This window comes from Erpetoichthys calabaricus, chromosome 15 (genome assembly GCF_900747795.2).
Source record: "Erpetoichthys calabaricus chromosome 15, fErpCal1.3, whole genome shotgun sequence".
In the NCBI taxonomy this organism is placed as follows: Eukaryota; Metazoa; Chordata; class Cladistia; order Polypteriformes; family Polypteridae; genus Erpetoichthys; species Erpetoichthys calabaricus.
The window spans coordinates 14589175-14607679 of NC_041408.2; the positions used below are offsets into that span (position 1 = coordinate 14589175).

An 18505-nucleotide genomic window follows, 5' to 3' on the forward strand; every position below is an offset into this window, starting at 1 on the left:
TTTCACGTTGTCGTCATGGGGTGTTGTGTGTAGAATTTTGAGGAAAAAAATGAATTTTAATCCATTTTGGAATAAGGCTGTAACATAACAAAATGTGGAAAAAGTGACGCGCTGTGAATACTTTCCGGATGCACTGTACGTGATGCCTACTACCCGCCTTCAGGGTGATCATTTTTATTATTCTTTTTATTTTTATTTTATTTTATTGTAGAATCAACTCTCTGCAGCGCGCAGCAAAGGCGGCCGTGTGGCGCATGCATATGCGCATCGTTCTCATTCCCTAGCACCTTCACCGTCACTTCCCCTACCTCTTCATAACTTTAGTGTTCAATCTGCCTCAGGAATGATTTAAGTGCCAGCTTAAGTGAAAAATTAAGAAAAAGTACTAAGTAATTGCAACACAAAAACTAACTTAAATAGTTTTAACGCGAAAAGGTGACAATGAAAGAAGAGAAGCAGCAGGCCGCTATAATTGATCACTGTGTTGAGTGTGTCTGCTTCCTAAAGTCACTCATGCTCAAGCATATAGCATATAACTTTCAAACAACCTTTAATTTGTGTAATTTCCTTCATCTCTTCAATTTGATATAAAAAAAATAGCATATAGGGGCACCAAAGGCATTCCTTCACTTACCTTTTTGGTCAGTATTTACTTCATTTTCATAAGTAGGCATGTACTAAAAATAGCGAAACCCCACGTTCACTTAAGGAATTTCACTACGTTTTTCTTTCTTTACTATTAGAGTTCATGCTTAGTTTATATTATTGGTATCACTATAGATACACTGCCCATTTATCAACTCTTAAGTTGATGAGAGTGAAGGTGTGCTCTGTATTGGAAATGGAAAGAATGATGCTGAAATTAAATGTTGATTGTTAACATAAAAAAATATTAATTTCACTTTTATATATACCCAAAAACGTGTAAAAAGTTATTAGGTGCAGTTAGCATCCATTATTACAACAGGTAATGGCTGTTACACTAGGTGATGGTTTAATAATTTTTTTTGCAGCATTTGTTATAGTAATTAATAGCTGTTATACCGTATGTAACAGTGTTTGAGGGAGAAAAATGAAATAGTATTGATGTTCTTGGGTTTGATATACAGTCATCCCTCACCTATCGCGGGGGTTACGTTCCAGAGCCCCCTGCGATAGGTGAAAATCCGCGAAGTAGCGACCTATATTTATTTTATTATTTATACATATTTTAAGGCTTTATAAACCCTTCCCACACTCTTATAAACCTTTCTCACTCTCTTGTTAACCTTTCCCACACTCTTATAAACATTTCCTATGCTCTTAAACACTTTCTACATTCTTAAACACCGCAGACCAACACTGCACGCAGCGATCAGACGTCGATGTGTCTGCACTCGCTTTGTGAAGGGGGACAGCTGAACTCACGCTGAGCAGAAATGGACTTTGTGCTGCTTCTGCCAAAATGCCTGCTTGTCGCTCTGCGTGTTCGGAAGTAGGAGGAGGAGTGGGGGTGTGTAAGGGCTGAACACACGTTCGCTCAAACCCCCCTCCCCGGAGGCGCAGTACGCTCCTGCCGCTTCGCATTGTCAAGGGGGTGGGGAGCTGAATGAACGCTAAGGAGAAGTGGACTTTGTGCTGGCTTTGTGCTGCTTGTCGCTCTGCGTGTCAATAATTTAAAAGCCTGTACAGCACCTATTTTTCTGTCTCACTGTCTTGTCTTGCGTGAAGTTAAAATGTTTTATAATAGTGAGATGTTACTCATATCCTTAGCCCAACGTCCACATATCATATGTGTTAACAAAGTGTGTTTTATAAGTTTACATGTGTTTAAAGCATGTGGGATGGGTATTTTAAGGCTTAAACTATAAAAATGTTTATTTATATGGTCTTTCTGGAACATAACTTCCGCGATAGGCGGGCAATCACTTGTATTTAAAAACCTGCGAAGTCGTGAATCCGCGAAAAGTGAACCGCGAAGTAGCGAGGGATTACTGTACTGTATATATATATATAATATAAAAACCAGGAATATATGGTTTACTTATTAGTGTAGTAAATCCTTTGCTTAATTTGGCAGCATTCAAATATGAAATTTTTCAAGTGTTACCAAGTGTGACATCTCATCTTCACACTTTGTTGGGTTCACATAAGTATCTGTTCAGAATTTTCATAGAAAAGCAAGGTTGCTATTGATTTTTTTTTTTTATGAAGCAAAAACTAAATACACTGTGTATTACATCACTTTAAATACAGTTCAGCCACAAAAAGGTAATTTCTAACAACTTTTACAATGGTTTTTAAATACTGTTAACAGTAAATAACAGGTAAATGCTATGACACATTTTGGCTAATTCAGGTAGAATTGTTCACTGTGTTTGGGGTTCACCTAAATTTTTATACTGAGAACATGTAGTTTCTGTGCATCCCACAGTATATGAATACAGCAGCAGCCTTTGATACAGCTAATTTGTAAGACCATTGCTACATATGTTCAGTGGAAGTTACTCCTTTGCAAGTCAACAATGCTTTTCCCAAACGATAGAATCTTTTATGGTGTAATCCTGACTGGATTACTCCATATAACTTAAAAATCATAAACAGTTGGCCAGTTGTAATAAGTTAACATGAAATGATGGATACTTTGTTGGAAAAATATGTTGAAGGAACACTGAAGTTCCACGAAGCAGCATTCAAATTATATAATTCAGTTTTATTGTATATTTGGCTTTAAATATTAGTTAAATTAAGAATAAACAAAAATCTAATAGAGGTTCATGGGAGTCATAGTCTGTCCCAGGAGTATTAGACATAAAGCTGGAGTCGAACTGTGTCAGGGTGCTGATCCATTTCACATAAATACTGGGTCAATTTAAAGATAACATTAAACCTAATCTTTTTTTAATGATCTTTAGGACGTATTAAGATACTTTTAATTTGTTTTCATAGTGTACATGCTGAACCTTCTGTATTTGGTGTTCTTTAAAAATTGTGACCATGCTAATTCCAGTTTAATTATTCCTGATGTGATCTCATTCTGGCTTTCTATAATAAAGCAATTAGGCAGCACTGCACCTGATAATCTGTTTAGGAGAGTTTTATGTTTAGCACAAGGAACCCGGTGTTTGGTATAATCTGTATAGTGTTCATATGTTTATCACACCTGACCATGAATGAGCCAAAATACTTGAAAAATAAAAATGTATACATGATTCATGTTTTGTTCTTTCATAATGAATAATGATTTTGCATATTTTTATCTTTTATAGTTCTATATTTCCACACCAATTATTTGAGCTAAATGGTGCATTAGTGCTGTGGGTAGTACTGCCATGTTAGTGTTTGGATTCGGGTTTTGTACTTGGCTGGTTTGCCTTCTGTTTGAATGTTTCTCTGCCTGTGTTTGTGTGGGTTTGTTTTTTTAAACACTATATTGTACTAGCCAACCCGCGGCGTAGCATACGCCGCATAATTATGTATTGATGGGTGAACACTTCCTGAAAGACACAGTTGTCCAAATGGGGTGGGTTTGAGGATACGACTGTAATTGAATGAAAAGGTGGAACTCTGGAAAGAGCAATACAGTAATCCCTCGCTATATCGCGCTTCGCCTTTCGCGGCTTCACTCCATCGCGGATTTTATATGTAAGCATATTTAAATATATATCGCGGATTTTTCGCTGCTTCGCGGGTTTCTGCGGACAATGGGTCTTTTAATTTCTGGTACATGCTTCCTCAGTTGGTTTGCCCAGTTGATTTCATACAAGGGACGCTATTGGCAGATGGCTGAGAAGCTACCCAGCTTACTTTTCTCTGTCTCTCTTGCACTGACTTTCTCTGATCCTGACGTAGGGGGTGTGAGCAGGGGGCTGTTCGCACACCTAGACGATACGGACGCTCGTCTAAAAATGCTGAAAGATTATCTTCACGTTGCTATCTTTTGTGCAGCTGCTTCCTGAAACCACATGCTGCCCGGTTCTTCGCATATTTAAAAGCTCGAAGGGCACGTATTGATTTTTGATTGAAAAACAAACTCTGTCTGTCTCTCTCTCTTTGTCTGCTCCTGACGGAGGGGGTGTGAGCTGCCGCCTTCAACAGCTTTGTGCCGCGGTGCTTCGCATACTTAAAAGCAGCCCTACTGATTTCTTTGCTTTTCTCTATCTCTGTGACAGCCTGTGCTCCTGACACGCACTCCTTTGAAGAGGAAGATATGTTTGTATTCTTTTAATTGTGAGACGGAACTGTCATCTCTGTTTTGTCATGGAGCACAGTTTAAACTTTTGAAAAAGAGACAAATGTTTGCTTGCAGTGTTTGAATAACGTTCCTGTCTCTCTACAACCTCCTGTGTTTCTGCGCAAATCTGTGACCCAAGCATGACAATATAAAAATAACTATATAAACATATGGTTTCTACTTCGCAGATTTTCTTATTTCGCGGGTGGCTCTGGAATGCAACCCCCTTGATGGAGGAGGGATTACTGTATACAATTGTCTGTAACTGAAAACTGGGCTTGGCAGATACAGGCATATCGTTCTGCAAGTGTGTCCCTGTGCCTTATTAATTGTCATTGCAAAGGCCAATCTAACAGGAAATTGTCTGCGTGTAAAAGTGAAAGGCAAATTTGAATCTGATGGGGTCAGGGAAATCTGGGGAATATGGACAGTTTGTGAGGTAGGAGCTGCGATTGTTTTACATTCCAGTACATTGCGGTGAATGCTGAGAACAGTCAGTCTAGTGCCTTTACAGAGACTTCTTTCTGGCATGAGGTTTCTGAGAAGCATGATGACTGAACCAATTTTAAGTTTGACTTTATGTGGAGGCATGCCAGTGGGAGTAATGGCTGCCCGGTGGGTCATGGGAATAATGCCTCCGGATCACCAGTCAGCATCGTTTATGGTCGGAACTACGACGGTATGTGATCTTCTTCGAACCTCCGACTTTCATTCTTGATTAATGAAAACATTCTTGGCAAATGCTTTCGCTCTTGCGCGAATTGTTGGTTCTGTAGTGTGTGTGCCATGGTCGGCTGCTTAGTGAATTGTTGGTGGGTGGGGCTTGGTCTTGCATGCGTCTTGCTTGCCATGGACTTAGTGAATTATATATATATATATTGACTGGCTATGGAAGAGTAAGTGTGATGGTGTGTGCTGCTATAGACTAGTTTGTTTTAGTGTTGATTTTGTCCTCAAACCTGTTGCTTTTAGGGTTAGACTCTTGTTTTCACCCCTCCTTTATGAATAAGCAGGGTGAGATAATGGATGGATGAAGTTTTCTTCAAGTCGTTAATTATACTTTTGACTTATAACACCTTGCCATATTCTCATCTTCTTTTTTTTTCTTAGTGAAGTGGCTTGTAGATGATACACAATTTAAATTTGAGTAAGTGATTGATTTAATTCAAATTAAATGTATGTGCTGTTTCATTTTGATGGATCCTAAGCGAACAGCAGTCCACCAAGAGCATACACTTTGTAGTGTAGACTGTTAAGACTGTTTCATCAAAGATTTACTTATAAATTGTGTGTCCTATAACTTTTAAGTTCTAGATAGAACATTTTTGTTACTGTTATATGTAAGGAACTCCTTATTGACTAAAAAGGTCATTCTCTTCATCTATGTGGGGTTGATGTGCTTCGTCAACCATCTCCATATAGCTTGATCCTGTACCTCATCACCAGTCAAGTCATTTCCTTCTGAGCTTTTACTTTATCCATCCTCCTCTACTTAGGTGTCCCTTGCTTTCTCTTCCCCTGTACTTCCCTCTTTTTCCCACATATTTATTGTCTCTCCTCATGACATGTTTCTGTACTTTCTTGATGTCTCTCCCATTTTTCTTGTACCAATTGTCTCATTTCTTATTATTTTTTTGTAACTCCACACATCCATCTGAACATTCTCATTTCTGCCACATCTAAGGGTAGCACTGACCCTAATTAAGGTGATATCCATTATGATTTTTTTTTTTATAAATAATTTTTCATTGGATCTATTTTTTCATAAAGTTTGGAATAGTGTTACTAGTTAGATCAGTGTTATGTTGTTTTATTGTTTTTCTTAGTCATAAACATTACTTGTCACCTTCAGTATCTGAAGCTGTTCTTTTTGCCTTGCAGAATCATGTTCTGTTCTATTTAATCAGTTTATCAGGAAGTGTAAAACTGTTTTTAATTTACTCTTAAGGGAAAGTTTAAATTAATGAGATCACGTTTAATTGATTCTTTCTTATGGTAGGAGTGCTTAGGATTTCTTGCACATTCTAAACTGATTTTTTTTAATCTGACTGGAGTTTTCACATTTCAAATGTGATGTGCATTGTCTGCTTCTTTAAGATTGGTTCAAGCCATGCTTTTCTTTCTGTTTCATTACACAACACTGAGCACATGCATTGGCAAGTAACAATATATTTTATCATTGTCTAGTTAATTTACTGTTTTGTTTTTGACAAGTTATGCTGCTGTATGTAACGTTCCATGGGGCATACAACATACAAATATTCGTTTAATTCTGCAAGTTAGTGATATAAGCCGTTGTGCCCAACACTACTAAAAAGCCTGTTGCCTACTCCTTAAGTTTGCAGTTGTGAATCAACCATATTGGGTGGTTCATTGCTACATTTTGAGGATTATAGAAATTACACATAACATTGGTGGAGGGAGCTTCAAGTTTTCATAAAATTCCCTAATCAGTACTGCTTTTTGTGACCACCAAAACCCATGACTGTGATGGCTCATTTCATCACAATTTTAAAGTACAGAAAATGGAGTAATGATTAAAATTTAATCTAAATTAAAATTAGGGTTATAAATAATAAAATTGCATTCTGCCTTGCACTTAGTGCTGGTGGGTTAGACTAAGAAGCTCCAATGGAAAGATGAAATAATATAAGAGTAGAGCAGGTAATAGATTAGTGAAATATCAGTTATTTTGAAATTATGCTTATAATTATAATACTGTATGTAGTTGTGAAATGTCTTTTTTTAAATATAAAATGCATTTAATTGATTAGAATCACATATTTGTTTAAAGGGAGGAACAAAAATCCTTTATCTTAGTCTTTGCTTGTCTGTTGAGCTGGTGAAAGGTTCTTGAAGTAAATCCAGCATTTTTCTTTATTTTCCATATGCCCTGTGGTAATGACTTTAATGAAGATATAAGATTGGCACATACCTTTTTTAGTAACTTATTGTTTAAGTTTGCAGAGTGTTTGATATAAATAAAGCATTTCATGATCATTGATTTTGACCAGATTTTTTTTTTTTTTTTGTGCTTGTGATCTGATTGTAGATTTGTGCCACATGAATCTGTCCTTTTGTAATGGGCGGGTGAGTGCTTAGACATTTTTCACATAAGTCCATCCTACTGTCACTTAAGTTGACGATCTCTCAAAACACTGCCAAGTTAGGCTCTACCCCAGTGGATTTAGTTAGGGGTAGATGTTGTGCAAACTTCAGACAGTTACCAGACTCGATTGTGCCATTGCCTGTTGAAGGTAAAACATGAAATAAAAATTGATTATTCCATATACAGATTAATTCCCATTATAGGGAATACCGAAGTAGTTAAATTTTTAGAATATCGAATACTCTTTGTGGGCCTGAACAAACGTTCATAGAGCATCATGTTAAAAGAGTCTTGTTTTAACGAAATGTAAATCTCAGTATAACAAACATAATGCCACTCCTACACTTTCCGTGCTGAGTCTTGGGACACCTGCAACAGGTTGTCTCAAAGAGAGAGACAGTCTGTTGTGAAAGTTCCGGTCTGAGACAGTCCTGTGTAGGCTCCTTGAGCGCATAGGCGCGACATCATACACCTAGCCAAATTATGAGTCAGTGCTCCACTGAACGTCTGTATGGATAGTTGTGTATAACGTACTGTTTGAGAAGTGCTATGAAACTCTTAAGTTTTCTTTGATATCAACAAAAAAAAAAAAGTGAGAAATGGCGTCAGTTTACACTGAAAGAAAAATTAACAATCCTAGAAAAAAATTGAGTCCGGAATGAAGAAAAATAACATTGGGAAAGCATTTTGGAATTGCACCTCGTCTTCATCTAACATCTCGTTTTTATTCTGTATTTTTCTTTAAAAAATAAAAAAGTTACTTCTAACGTTTCATTTTTTACAGTACAAGAAGCACTGTTTTTTATCCAGGTATTGTCAAGCTTGGGTCACTGAGTTGCGAGAGAAACAGGAAGATGAGTCCAGGTTTTCAAGGAAAATACAGGTGCTTTTATTACTGTACTAGGGGGCTCCGCCCCCTGCTCGCTTCGCTCACCAACCCCTGGTGTTGGGAAATGACAAAGAGCGTGATGTATGAATGAGATATAGCATAGTGTGAAGGTGTAGATGATGCATATAGAAAGCAAACAGTAAAGTGTGTGGCACAGTGTATAGGTTTATTGGAAAATTTCTTTGTACACAACATTAGTAGTAAAGATGGTGTCTTGTCCTTGAATGAGTTTTCCTTGGCATGGAGCACTTATAACCTTAACTTTAACGTCAGATGAAGGTCGAACTCGTGAGAAGGCCACATAAAGTTGCCCATGTCCAAAAACGGGTTCAGAGAGGTAGATGCCAACCTTGTCCATGGTTTGTCCTTGTGATTTGTTGATGGTCATGGCAAATGCAGGTTTAATGGGGAACTGTCGCCGTTTAAGTGTAAAAGGTAATTTCAGGTCAGAACTTGTAAGGTCAATTCTAGGAATCGGAACAGTATTGTTAGCATGTGATCCAGTAAGAACTGTCGCTTGAATAACATTGTGTGTCATGGTGTTGATGACCAAACGTGTGCAATTGCATAAACCCTGTTTAGTGTTAAGGTTTCTTAATAGCATGATTATTGTTTCGTTTTTAAGGCTAAGATTGTGTCGTGGTAATCCGGCTGGGTTAATAGTGTGTAAATATTCTAAGGGGAAATGAAGATGGTAATTGTCATCATCAGAGTCAACTTTGTCGGAGTTTAGAAAGAGTTGTGTCTCTTCAGGAAGTAATGCAATGACTTGGTTATTTATGTGATCCACATTAATATTTTTTGGATATAATATACTGTGTTGTGTTAAAAGGGGTATTTGGTCTAATGAGATTGCTGTTCCAAATTCTGTAACTAAGTCGTCGCAAAGGCTTGAGGAATTGTAATAATATCTGGGTGAAGTCCATCTGTATTGGTGAGTGTACCATCTCCCAGTTGTAATAAACAATTGTTATAATCTGGATCTGGACATCGCATGTTTTGTACTAACTGTATCTTTTGAAAGCAATGCCAATTGTCTGCGTATTTTAAGGTGCACTGAACAATAGCTGAGCGCATGGCATGTGGAACAATAGCTAAGCACTGTCTAAAATCTCCTCCTAATAAAAGTACCTTTCCTCCAAAGGGAATATTATTATTCATCAACGTTTATAGAAGTTTATCAATGGTGTTGAGTAAGTGAGTGGATGCCATTGTACATTCATCAATAATTAACAGTTTTGCAAGACGGATGCCACGTGCATTGCTACTGTTCATGTTCATAGTGGATAGCGATTTGTAGGATCTAATGCAGTTCATAAAGTTTTTACTTTCAGGTACATCGTTAGTTAGAAGCTTCTGTAGATATTCAGTATATGAATGTAAAGGAGGCAGTCCAAGTTGACCCTTTTGACAACAACGTGTAAATTCATTACTTGTATTGCCAGTTGTTTCTTCAGGGAAGTTAAGTGAATGACAATGATTACAAATGACATTCATTAATCCCAATGAATTTTCCTGAATAGTGGACTCATTATTGAACGCGTTGTCAGCTAACTGGCGCAAGCGTTTAGCAGGTGTCTGTCGTTGATGTCCGTGACGTGTATCTTTTGCTTGTGCCGTTTGAGAGGCGCGGCGTTGTATGTCCAGTATTTGGGACGTGTTGTTTTGGAGCTGTAATCGATTTGCCTGTGCTGTGTGAGAAGCCCGTTGTAGTTTACGGCGTGCATTGTTTGTATTGAGCCTTGCCCGTTTTTGTATGTCGGTCAGTTGAGCTTTCTGTTTTTGGAGCCTTGCCTGCTTGTTTACCGGCAATTCAGATGCGCGTTGTAGACGTCTGCGTTTATTTATTTTGTCCCTTCGCTGCCGTTTCTGTATGTCTGAGACGGGAGTTGTGTCGTTTTGAACCTGTGCCTGTTTCGATGCAGCACTTTGAGACGCGTGGTGCATGCGTCTACGTTGATTGTGTCTGTCCATCTGGTTTCGTTTCTGTAACTGTTAGTTGAGCTTTGCGTTTTTGGAGCCGAAACATTTTTTCTTCCGGAGTTTCAGAAGCGCGTTGTAGGCGCCGACGTGTATTGTTTTTTTTCATGCGGGTTCGTGTGTTTGGTCCCGTCACTCGAGCCGTATCGTTTTGTACCCGTGATCATGAATTCATGACTTGTTTGTTCTTCAGCGTTAGAAATATGGATATGTAATAAGGAGGATCGCACTCACTGTTAATATCGAGCCTTTTCTGCGGTTGAACGGCTAATAGTGCCTCATTGTAATGAGATCCACCTATGCTGCATAGTGTGAATGTGTTGAGATGACGTATGTTTAATACGGACTGTTCATTTAGAAATGGGGCTATGTGTGTCATTTCTTTTTTATGTTAGTGTGGTCGTGGGTCTGAATCGTCCTTTTTGTGTACGTTTCGTGTGCTATGTCCGTAGTCTGTCCCGTTTCGTGTCCAATGGGCTTTGTGTGGCGCTCGCGTCTTCTTTTTTTTTGTGTGCTAGGGGCTTGAGTTGCCTGAGTTTTTATTTCTGTTAGTGGAGGGGGTGTTTGTGTGTCGTGGGTCTGAATCGTCTTTTTTGTGTGCGAACCGTTTCGTGTGCTATGTGGCGCTTGCGTGTGACTCCATTGTTTTTGGTGTTCTAGGGGCGCGTCGCCTCATTTCTTATTTCAGTTACTGGAGGGGGGCTTTGTGTGTCGTGGGTCTCAATCCTCTTCTTTGTGTGTGTCCCGTTTCGTGTGCAATGGGCTTCGTGCGATGCTGTGTGCGGCGCCGGCGTCTGACTCCTTTTTTCTGTGTGCTATGGGCGCGGCGCCTCATTTCTTATTTTACGTTGCATTCCATCCGGTTTCCATTGCTTGGAGGGGGGGGGGATGTGTGGGGCGCCTGCGCAGGACGTCTTTTGCGTCCACGGCCCATGGCCGGATGTCCCTGCGTCCATCCGGTTTACCATTCTTGTTTAGTAATATGGATAAATAAGGCAGGTACAGTGTCTAACACAGGGGCAATCGTCATGCTCTAGCTGCCATCTTCAGATTAGATGAACATCAACGGCTCGGAATCACCGCTGAGGCAGACACAGTCTGCTGAAGACAGATCAGGAGAGGGTGCGGAAGAGCAGATCAAAGGCCAGTGTTAAATGATAAACATTGTGCGACAAGCATGGTACCCGGTTATCCTGATCCAACAGAGGACAGCCAATTGCTTTGCCCTTGGTTTACTGTTTACCAGACACAGCAGAGCAGCTAAGGAGCTGTCCTTGCACCGGTGCCGTTTGACATGGTGAAACTTCAGAGGCCCTGGTTATGATCCTATACATATTTTCCCCATACTCGTTATAAAAAAAATTCTGTTAGTGAAATATTTTTATGGTCCAGGGAGTTTTGTTATAACAGGATTCCACCAGTATTCAGTTAAATTTATAAATAATTATGACTATCTAGCTAAGATGAAAGAACATATTGAAATATTCTATTAATCTTTAGAATCATTTTATGTGTAATCTTGAAAAAGCATGTTGGTAACTTGTGTTGATCTTGTAGAATAAAAACAGAGGAATATAAAGTGCATATAAATAAATCCAGCAGTAGATGTTCAACCAAACGCAAGTAGCTGCTAAATATAACTTTTAAAGCATTGATTTTTGGGAAGTATGCATTAAGTAGTACACAGTTTCTGTGATCATATTTTGTGTTCTGTTAACAGTCGTTTCTCTTTCTACTAGGGTGGGAACAATGCTGGTCATACTGTAGTAGTAGACTCTGTGGAATATGATTTTCATCTTTTACCCAGTGGAATCATTAATCCTAAAGTTACAGCATTTATTGGTGAGTCAGTATCCTATATTCATTGTGTTTAATCTTCATAATGTACAAAGTTTTGATATCTATCTTTGACAAAGTTTTCCCTTTTATTGTTAGTACAGTGTTAAATGTGGCATATTATATACAATGTGTGCATGTTTTTTTGTGTGTGTGTGTATGGGGCTGTATGTAATATATATATATATATATATATATATATATATATATATATATATATATATATATATATATTATTATTATTATTACTGGTTGCAAAAGGGTTATTGAGTCTGTCACGGCAAAAGAGTAGTGTAAAAGTGATAATACTTAAAAGTCTCCTTTTAACTTTTATATATCACCTTTGGTTAAGCTAATCAGCCTTTTGTTTAACAGTAGAGGTTTTTAATAAATATATATATATAATTTTTTTAGAAATTGCTAACCATTTTTGCTTAGTTTAATTACTGTTGTCTCCAGCCAAACTAAAAGACAACATACAGTCTATGTTCTTTTATCATTTGATTATTAACAAAGCTAATAATAAATACTAAAGTTAATTTGTTTTTAAAGGAAACTTAAAGTGGTTGGTACTGTTTTTGTAGGTGGTGTCATTTCCAGAAGAAAATATGTACTGAAACTAAAAGCCTCAAATCCTGAAGTTTTAACCAGACATCATTAATTAAAGCTACATAACATGCCTTCTTAGAGGACATTGTACCGTAATGCATGTACTTTTCAGTTTAATGCATTTTTCTCAATTGTTTGCCAACATCTTGAATGAATGTATGACCTCAGTGAATACCATACAGGGTGGTAGTCCTTCATATTGCATATTCGCACATAAACACACACTGGCAATTTACATCTTTAGCCTATATTATTTATTTTAAAATGTGTCTGTAAATATTTAAGCTGTGTGCAAAGATACAGGTATTTAAGTAATGCATGCCAGGTCGTTCTAATACAGAGTTAAAAAATGTACGCATAATGTATCAGACCCAGCCTACAAACGAGGTAACCTTTTGCTGTATGAAATTGCAGTGTTTTAACTAGGAGTTAGTCACTTAAAGTAAGAGAGAGAGCGAGAAATAATTAAAAAGTACAGTACTACTGTGTGGAAAATTGACAAGAGTACGCAGAGTAGCAACATATTTCACTGTGTAGAAGTTTAGGTTGAAGACAAAACAATGAAGATGTCATTATGTGCACATTATGAAAGGTATTTTATATAATGCATAATGTTAAACACAACTAACATATTCATGAAATATGTTGTCTGTCAAGTACCTGAAAAATCTGTTTTCTTTTTTATGACTGTAAGTCAGGATCTGATTAAGAATATTAACTATTGATCATAACTTTGGTAGGAGCAGCTGTACTGTACCAGGCAGCCACCATTATGCTTTAATTTTTATTGATACATGGTTGGTAACTCTTTGTGTTAAAAAATGAATGAATAAATAAAAAGTTTACATTTAGTATACAGTATGTAATTATGTATTACTGATAGTTCTTTCCCCTTCATTCCCTTTCAGTTTGTTTTATCCTTTGTGTCTGTCATAAGGAATTGTAATATCTTGTGAGTGTTATTAGTATGTGTTAGTATACCTTCTCCTGACGGGCTCATCATCAGTATATCGTTCATCAATGTAGGAAAACGAGACGTCTGAGGTGCTTGAAAATATAGAATTTCTTTTTTTGGGTGTCCCAGAAGTAATTCTTACAGTATCCTGTGTAGGAGAGAGAGATTCAGGAGAGCTGACAGGAGGATGAATCAACTCCTTCAGATGTATAAGTGAAAGGCTATGGACTCCAAATGGCTGACCCCAAATGTTATTATAGGACTTGATCCTGAAGTGAATCTAGTGTGGAGTTTAAAATTGAAAAGCATGCAATGGTAATGGCTTTCTGTCAACATGTTGAAAGGGAGGTAGATGGTGAAATTAAACCCCTGGTGTTAAGGACAGGAGGTGGGAACATGGGAAAGTCATCCCAATTAAACAGACGATTCAGCAACATTTTGAAGGTAGTTTCAAAGAGGTTTATGTTGATACTTTTCTATTTGCTCCATAGTTTTTCCTTCCTTTATGCATTTTTTGGTGTGTATATGTTTGTAATTTTTTTATTTTAATGTTATTATTCTGTGTGTGTAGAAACAAAAGGGAGCACTGTCCTTATTACACTCTAAAGAAAATGACAAATCCTATAGCAGGTGCTGCAACATCAGATAGATAAGTTTATTAACATCTTTTAATCAAGTGTATAATCATAGTCATCTTCCTTCTACTTGAAGCTGCTACATATAGCAATTTAAAAAATAAAAAAAATGACCAGCCCTTAGCATAGTTTCATTGTCTAAATCTTTACCTTTTGAGACGTGGCCCTGTTTCCTTGAGGTTCAATTCACTGAAATGTATTCAGATTTTAATGTGCGTGTAAATGTTTTTAATTTAATCTAGGCAATGGTGTAGTAATTCATCTTCCAGGCCTTTTCGAAGAGGCAGAAAAAAACTTGAAGAAGGGTAAAGGTAAGTCAATTTCTTCTTCTTTGTTTGAATAATCCATATAACTTTCATTGAAAGGTTGTTTTGTAGTGCTGTACCTTTTTGTGATGTTCAATGTTTATTTTGAAAAATCTAATTTAAATATACACTATCAATCATTAAAGGCGAAACTACAGTACAGTTGCTCTTAATAGCGTTAACTTGTTAGAAACTTTTTACAAACATTGGCTTTCAGCAAAAATCCAGAATCTCTTCTGTTTAATATTGATGCTTCCTGATAAAATAGACATGTCAATCAGAGATTGTAAAAATATTTAACCGTGTCTGTTTATTCACTAAAACATGGCAATTTGGGTATTAGTTAGCTACCTGGACATGGCAAATGTGGCTGTTATCCACATTGAATTTGTGTCATATTAATTATTCTTTTGCGTAGGAGAGCATTTTGGTGGTACCAGATATGATAAAACTATAGAAGCAACAAGAACAATAAATCAAATATTTCCAATAAGCTATGACTATTTAAGAATTATCAGTAGCTGAGACTAATGAGTTTAGTGTAGAGGTGGAGTGCTGAACTGCTATGAAGCTGGCCCAGTGCATAATTCTTTTTATTCTATTTTTTTTTTCTCTTTCTCTTAAGTAGTTTAATAGGTATGTACTGTATTTGTGCCACACTGATTCTAAGAGAGGAAGGGTATGCAATATTATAAGAATGTACAAATGAAAGAATGTTTACAAAGAAAAGCATGGTAGTAAAGGGGAAAACCGTAATAGAATGAGGCAACAGCCACATCCTTGCAGCCTGTCTCTGGTCTATATTTTTACTCGGTTAGTTTTGACAACTCCTTTGGGTTGAGGATAATGTAAAACTTTTTGTTTCTGTTGATGTTAAGGTTTCTGCCTGTTGACACACTAAACTGCCCTAAGGCTAACTTGTAGGCCAACATTTACACACATTATCAGTACTTAAGACCAGATGATGTGCAATTTTGTGAGTTGTACAAGTGGCATCTTATAGGGATTTATTCACACCTTTAATCAGTATAATCAAAATATTAAAATGTATTAATTATCCTGTAGGTCTGGAAGGTTGGGAAAAGCGACTTATTATTTCAGACAGAGCTCATATTGGTAAGTTAATTTTAAAAGAGCATTTCAATCATAATATTCTTATACATTGTTATTAATTGTTCATTTTTATTATTTTTCAAATTTTAGTAAATTTGAAAGCCAATCAGTGTTGCTCATGCAACTTGATAGTCTTTTTAATTAAAGCTTAGATTATTGTTTATATTATGTATGAGTGGTTGTCCATCCTCTGAAATGAAAAATGCAATACATTTCATTAATACATGTGACTAGGACCTTGAAATGGGTGTGGCTGAGAATGACTCCCTTGAGATTGTGTGCTGTGAGCGATGTCATCGGTATTGTGGACTCCAGTTACACTTGAAGTTCATTTAGTTGACATTTCTTCACTTAGGTTTTAGCCGTAGACCAGTAGTCCATTATTTAGCTAATGTACAGTATATGTGTGTTTAACCTGATACTGTATACTGTGTTTTTTAAGTGTACCTTATGAAGTATCCAAGTAGTTTAAAAATGTATTTTGTAATGCATAAAGTGAAATTCATTTTTATTGTTTTACCTTAATGTATTATTTTTATCTATTTATAAATCGAAAGTTTAAAAAAGGTATTAAAGCACATAACATCTAACTTGATTTTGACACTCCAGTGTAACTTTAATGTTGTTTGTGCTTCAAATAAATGTATAGCAAATTTATGAAAAGTCTTTAGACGAGTGTATATTGCAGTAGAAATTAAACATTAGTAGATCCTGCTAAGTCAGGTGTAATGAATTAGCAAAGCATAAATATATATTTTTCCAGTCAGAAAAATGTACATTTAATTGGAACTCTTGTTACAGTATTATCTCAAAGTTTAATTTCTGTATACTTTGTTAGTAATGATTGGAAAGTATATGTTGCACTGGAGCACCTGTCCTGACAGTTCCTCATGAAAATGAATATTCTGCACTGTACCAGCACCACAGGTTTTGGTTGTTATGTCTTAATTAGTTACTAGAATTCACTTGACTTTTATTTGATTTTATGCCACAGTTTTTGATTTTCATCAAGAAGTTGATAGTGTCCAGGAGCAACAGAGGCAACAGCAAGCAGGGAAAAAGTAAGGCTTCCTGTATTATTGTCTTTTTCCCTTTGTTTTCAAGAAAAGGCAAATTATGATTTAGCACTCTGTTTAGGTTTTTATCTTTGAAAAATGGAATGCTGAGCCAAATGTGCCTTTGCATGTATGTCCTTATATTAAAATGTTATGACCACATACTAACGTAAATATTTAATATTACAAAAAACAAAACATAACACAAGCCTAGAGCTGAAATATCCCTGGTTTTAAAATGTCATTGGATTTGTTTATGAAATATCTAACTTGCATGATAGGTAAGAAAGGAATTTTTGTGATCTGGAGTTAATCACTTTGCACTACTGTAGAAGGCATGGTTATCAAGTTTCTCCTGGTTTTCTCTTGGGGTGGGGGGGGGGGGGGGGGGGGGGGATAGCAAATAGTTCTTAAATGTAGTTATTTGTTCTGATTATTTTACTTAAATGTTTATCCCTGTCATGAAATGGCCTCTGGTCATCATTTGGTTCATGTTTTGTGAAGAGTGGGGCACAAGAGGTTAGGAATATGCACTGATTCAGTGTGTTGCCACACCCACCACATGATGAACCACCTCAGGATCCCAAATTAAGACCCAAGCGCACCTGTGCGATGGGTGACACCTCAGCACCACACTAGTTTGAATGGAAGGGGACTTTTTTTTTTTTTTTTCTTTTCACACAGTGGCTGGAGTGCCTATCCTGCCACCAACCCCCAAGTTTTCCTTGCAAGTTGGAGGCAAGCGGCAGATCCGGGAAATGACTAGAGCGTAGGATGGGGGTTGATGTAATATATATATATAATTAGTATATTAGTGCTGTCAAGTGATCAAAACGTTTAATCGCATGACTTTGTGTAATTAATCGTGATTAAGCTCAAATTTATTCTTTTTTTAATGTTGAAATTTTACCAGAAAGATTTTTAAGCGCAATCAGACCATATTAAGAAGAATGGACCCAATATAAGAGCATACCTGAATACATGAAGTACATTTATAACTGGAACAAGAGGAAAAAAGACAAAACTTCAACTGTGAGGAGGCTTTCACTCATATAATCTAGGGCTGTGCGATGCTGAACATAGAAAACAAACAAGTGGGCTTATATTGTAAAACAGATGATGGTAAAGGTTTGCTTGAACTTTATTATATAGGCTGGGTCATCCTCTGAACTCTCCATCACCTGAGACAGATGGCATAAAGCAGGCAGCACCACTGAACATGAAACAAACTTCTCTCCTCCAAGGAGTTCAGTAAAGTATCTCCCAAAATCAATTCAATATCATTTAAAATTGTGAGGGCCTTGTATGCATTTGTATTCACTCATACATAAAAAAACAATACCAAAACAGCTGTAAGATAGACTTGAGGATTACATAGAGGTAGTTGTACTTAACTATAACTAGACTTTATTAGGTCTGCACAGTGCGACAGTTTTTTTTTTTTTTTTTTCGAATTTGCAATTACAAAACATTCTTTGGAGATGTACTGTAATGTAATATCACAACATTCACAGGAGAGCATAGGCAACGAGTAGAGGATGGCAAGCCCCCCTCCCAATCCAACTTAAACTCTGGGCTACTACTGTTGCATCATATGAGGAGGCAGCCCCTGCCACTAAATGTTTCATTGTCTGACACAAAAAACGTACCAGTTTAACGCACAGTGACTAAAAGATTACCCAGTCTTTTTTTTATGATCAATTCAATGTTTTGCAGGTACTGATAAGAATCGGGAGAAATGTTGGCAGGCACAATGCCGCACATTACTGGAAACCCAATTTTAAAATGGAATAACATACAAGCATA

The 18505-nt window shown here is 36.9% G+C and overlaps 1 protein-coding gene across 1 annotated transcript in view; it reads left to right on the forward strand.

The window, feature by feature from the left end:
* The window catches only part of adss2 (adenylosuccinate synthase 2), a 64402-nt gene that overhangs the window by 16659 nt on the left and 29238 nt on the right, over window positions 1-18505 (forward strand). The window contains exons 2-5 of the mRNA XM_028820157.2: window positions 11931-12033; window positions 14469-14537; window positions 15597-15647; window positions 16639-16705. Coding sequence (XP_028675990.1) covers window positions 11931-12033; window positions 14469-14537; window positions 15597-15647; window positions 16639-16705 — 290 coding nt within the window. The remainder of the gene's footprint in view (window positions 1-11930; window positions 12034-14468; window positions 14538-15596; window positions 15648-16638; window positions 16706-18505) is intronic.